The sequence below is a fragment of the Brassica oleracea genome, chromosome C7, assembly GCF_000695525.1.
Source record: "Brassica oleracea var. oleracea cultivar TO1000 chromosome C7, BOL, whole genome shotgun sequence".
NCBI classification, from domain to species: domain Eukaryota; kingdom Viridiplantae; phylum Streptophyta; class Magnoliopsida; order Brassicales; family Brassicaceae; genus Brassica; species Brassica oleracea.
The window spans coordinates 5,536,364-5,541,071 of NC_027754.1; the positions used below are offsets into that span (position 1 = coordinate 5,536,364).

A 4,708-nucleotide genomic window follows, 5' to 3' on the forward strand; every position below is an offset into this window, starting at 1 on the left:
ATTTATATGGTTATTATGGTTGTTTAATTTATTTAATAGTTTAAAATTAAAAAAATATGATAGAAGATACACTATTTTTTTTTATCAAATCTTTATTATTCAAAATCATTAATTGTCATATATATTTTAGTCATATTAGACAATTCCGTAAATTTTATTTAAGGAAATAATAAAGTACATTAATGATAAATTTATTATTAGTTTAATAAAAAGTTTATTATATAATTAGAAGGACCAATATATTTCTCTAATGATTCTAAAAATCATCTTAGTGATAACATGCAGTTACAAAAAGAAGTTGTAATGCTTTTTAAATAATACAAAAGGGGATTTTAAGATTCGAATGTAGCAAAAGAACCATACCTAATGAGTAATGATGGACCACCACCATCCAAAAAGGCTAAATTATTACCAACATAAACATACGGCCCAAAATTAATGTTAGGACTTTAAAAAAATACTAATTGATCGGAGATGACTAGCCCGCCAAAAACGTTGTAATCAAAAGAAGAAAAACACACATCAATGAATTTCGATAGCTGATGTTATTTCAGTACTTGTGTAAGTTGTGTCACATTATTTGTATTATATAGCTGTTTTTATTAGTTAAAATTAAAATGTGATATAAATAGTTAAAGATGTTTTTATTATTATTTTATTTGTGTATCTAATTTAAAAATAGTATTAGTTGATAATAGATTAACAAAAATTATAAAATGTTAAATAATAGTAGTAAAAAGAGAAAATGTTGTGTAAATTATTTCTGTTTCTTTCATTTTGCACCGATAATCATGGTTGTCACCCTCAAACTCTTGCACTGCACAATTATTGTTAACCATTTCACTACTGTTTCTTCACAGAGCATTTAGCAAGATACTAAACATGTGATCTAGCGTTGGAAGAAAACAAAAAATTCAAATAAGAATTACAAGAAACTAAAATAAAGTGAAAAGATAGCATCAAGAGACTCAAAAGTCTCAACAACCTCTTAAGATATTTTCTTCATCCACGGATCTCTATAAAGTTTGCCTTTAATTATAGCCAGTGACAAAAAGAAGTACTACATACATAGAGATAAAGAGGGCCAACATTTGCATTTAACTTACATCTTTAATTCGACAAGAAAGCGTACAAAAAAAAGAGAGAAGATCTTTCTTCTTTAGCTATTCGAATCCGTTATTTATCTCAGGGTTATATTATGGTGTCATGGATCTCTTCTTTAGTAATTTAGTGGTTATCAGTTTCGAACAAAAAAAAAATCTTTTGTGCACCCAGTTTTGAACAATTTATATTTGAGAAAATGGCAAAAGGCAAAATGATACTAAAAATATATTAATGGGGAATGTTACAGGTATCTGGAAACACTGAAAACGAATTCATCATGCATGTAACATCAAAGACACCTTAGTTTTCTTGTCACTATTGCTAATAAAGAGTCCACTTGACTAATATAACAAACATGTTTTCAGTTTTCTTTCTTTCCAACCTTTTTAAGTTTTAATCGCAGTTAAATCATTTGTATTGGTAATTTCTCAAATTAATCTACCAACAAAAAATTATATAATATCTAATTTTAAACTATAAATACAAAATTCTATTAATATTTTATTGGTATATATCTCAAGAACATGAAAACTCACATCAAGAACTTTCATTTAAAAAATTTAGTGTATTTCTAAAATGTTTTAGATTCCCACTAATAAAATATCAATATATTTTAATATTCATACTAAAAAGATACACTATATAACTATAATTTGAACTTAAAAATATTCACTTCATAGAGTATCATCAATAATGCTCTTAATACTACAATTTCCATGACTGTTAAATAATGTTAAAATTCGATAAAATAATGTTAAAATTAATATTCTTACAAATCTGGAATCCCATTCCCAGTCACCCATTAATGTCAATCGGAGGAGACAACAGGCAAAAGGTGGGCGCGTGACGACGCAGACGCGCTGCAGCTGGCAACAGCCAATTTCCCTCTCATTCTTTCTTCTCCTTTATATCTTCACTTCATCACTCTCTCTTCCCTCACACTCTCAACAATGTCCTCGCCGGCGATTAACCTCTTCTTCGCTCTCTTCTCCTTTCTCATCTTCTCCGTCTCCTCTTCACTTGCTCTCTCTCAGTCTCAGACCAAGAAACCCGCAACCGTTCAAACCTTAAATGTCGCCGCGGCGGAGATAAAAATGGTGAACCCGAAGCTCCCGCCGCGGAGCCTCTCCCTCACGTCGTCGAAGAGATACGAAGGATCTTCCGATCTGGTCCATCTCCGGTACCATATGGGTCCGGTTCTATCCTCTTCACCGATCAACATCTACGTTATCTGGTACGGACGGTGGTCTCGGCCGCATAAAGCTCTCATCAGAGACTTTCTCAACTCAATCTCCGACGCTAAAGCTCCGTCTCCCTCCGTCGCGGAATGGTGGCGCACGGCGTCGCTATACACCGACCAAACCGGAGCAAACGTCTCTCGGTCGGTCCTCGTCGCCGGAGAATACTCAGACGCGAAGTACTCACACGGACAGCACCTCACGCGTCTCTCGATCCAAGAAGTCATCGCGAGCGCCGCGAGATCCGCTTCCTTCCCGGTGGACCACAAGAACGGGATGTATCTCGTGCTGACGTCACACGACGTCACGATGCAGGACTTTTGTCGCGCCGTGTGCGGGTTCCACTACTTCACGTTCCCGTCGATGGTTGGCTACACGATGCCGTACGCTTGGGTTGGTCAGTCGGGGAAACAGTGCCCGGAGGTCTGCGCTTATCCCTTCGCCTTGCCGGGGTACATGGGTCACGGTGGTCCGGGAGAGCTCCGGCCGCCGAACGGAGAAACTGGGGTCGATGGGATGGTGAGTGTGATCGGGCATGAGCTGGCGGAAGTTGTGTCAAATCCGCTGATAAACGCTTGGTACGCCGGAGAGGATCCGACGGCGCCGACGGAGATTGGTGATTTGTGTGAAGGATTGTACGGAACCGGCGGAGGAGGAGGGTATATTGGTCAGGTAATGCAGGATAGAGGAGGGAAGACCTTTAATATGAACGGTAAAGGAGGAAGGAAGTTTCTGGTTCAGTGGATCTGGAACCCTAATCTCAAAGCTTGTTCTGGTCCTAACTCTGTGGACTAAGACAGAAGCGGATGAGTGTTTGTTTGTTTGATGATAGTGATTTGTGTTAATCAGCATGATAATGATGAAATAACCCCTTGTATTAGAGTTAGGTTAATAGTGGAACATTAATTATTTTCGGTTGAGTTTTGTTTGTTTGATATATAAATTTCAAAGAATGCTTATACTGCTTTTTGCCATGTTTGAATGAATCTTAATTTCAAATGCTTTTTCAGTATTGGTCCAATGTACAGAACTTTCATATTGGGGAAAGCTAAAAGTTTGAATTCAAATTCTTAGATATTTTTTCTGCAATTATTTAATGCTCTAATCTGTTTCAATAAATGTAAGTGTACGATAATAGTAACCTACATGTCGGATTGAGAACTGACAAACGAATCTTAAAACTCTTAGCATCATTATTGGTAGGACTTAAAAAAAGTCCTTAGCTTATTTTAGTATTATTTGTGCCTTAAGAAACAAGGTTAAAGAAATTTAGAAAAATGTTGATTATTGGTAGGACTTTGTAAAGTCCTTAGTTATCTTTACAATTGAAAAAATATGTTTCAATCGCAAATGTTTTAATCGTATAAAAAACTCAGTTTATCTCACACTATCTGAAACAAACACAAAGTGGTTCTGTCTCCATTGGTTTCCTTATGACATCTCAACATTGGTTTCCTTATGACATCTCAATTCGGAGTGTTTAACATCTTATGCATCAACATGATGAATTCAAGCTAGCTAGCTATCAGGTTTTTAGACAAGTGTAAAATCAAGACAAACAAAGTGGAAAAAAAAACATACTGGTTTTTTCAGTATCATCAGTCCTAACAGCAAACACTAGAGGCAATGGGAGATCTGCAAACAATAAATAAACAACACTAACAATTAATCTGATGAACAAGTGGGTACTTAATTACAACGATCTTGAGGTGAGAAAGTTAACCATCAACAGGGAGAGTGTCCCTCATCCACTCCTCGTCCACAATGTCTATAAGCATACCAAGACTCACTTCTGCTATTGGTCTCCCTCAATATTCCTACTGCAAAAAAAAATGTTCAAAATTCAGATGACAACTCACAATTATACATGAATAACTGAAACAATCTATAGATAGCTCCGTTGGAGATGAAAAAAAAAAGCTTAGAATTTCTATTGAGGAAATTCGTCGAGCAGGTGGTGAGCAATCAAGGAAAGAGGCCCAAATAACAGGAAAAAAAAAATTAAACCCAACCCTTGATGAAAGAGACGATTCTCAAAACTAAAAAAAACTTACTTTGATCGAAGAAGAGAAAAATGGAGGAAGAAGAAGACTCAGCTTTGTTGTTATTGGAGAGATAACACGAACGAAGAAGAAGAAGAGAAGAAGTCTGCCCTCCTTTTCTCTCCAAGGTAACGCTAAGGACGTTGTCAAAAAGTTCTTAATTAAAGCACGTCCTTAGTTTTTTCATTTATTTTGATTTATTTTTGGGATGATTTTCATTAAGGACTTTGTTAAGAACCACCGATAATGCTGGCCTAACAAGGTAAGATTGTTAATTAATCAGTTTAGTTGCAATTAGATTTTGCTTGTCGGATTATACAGCAA

General features: G+C 35.8%; 1 protein-coding gene and 1 long non-coding RNA gene across 2 annotated transcripts; one reads left to right on the plus strand and one right to left on the minus strand.

Annotated features, from left to right (window-relative positions):
- The first annotated feature begins 1,887 nt into the window (after nucleotides 1–1,887).
- On the plus strand, nucleotides 1,888–3,354 carry LOC106306980 (protein EXORDIUM-like 5). The gene has a single exon (XM_013743794.1). The coding sequence runs from the start codon at nucleotides 2,055–2,057 to the stop codon at nucleotides 3,135–3,137; it is 1,083 nt and encodes a 360-aa protein (XP_013599248.1). The 5' UTR covers nucleotides 1,888–2,054; the 3' UTR covers nucleotides 3,138–3,354.
- Nucleotides 3,355–3,908: 554 nt separating this feature from the next.
- Nucleotides 3,909–4,488, minus strand: LOC106305675. The gene is made up of 3 exons (XR_001263034.1): nucleotides 4,397–4,488; nucleotides 4,066–4,162; nucleotides 3,909–3,977 (listed from the first exon to the last, which is right to left on the minus strand). It is a non-coding gene; the product is annotated as an uncharacterized LOC106305675 (long non-coding RNA).
- Between the last annotated feature and the right edge of the window lie 220 nt (nucleotides 4,489–4,708).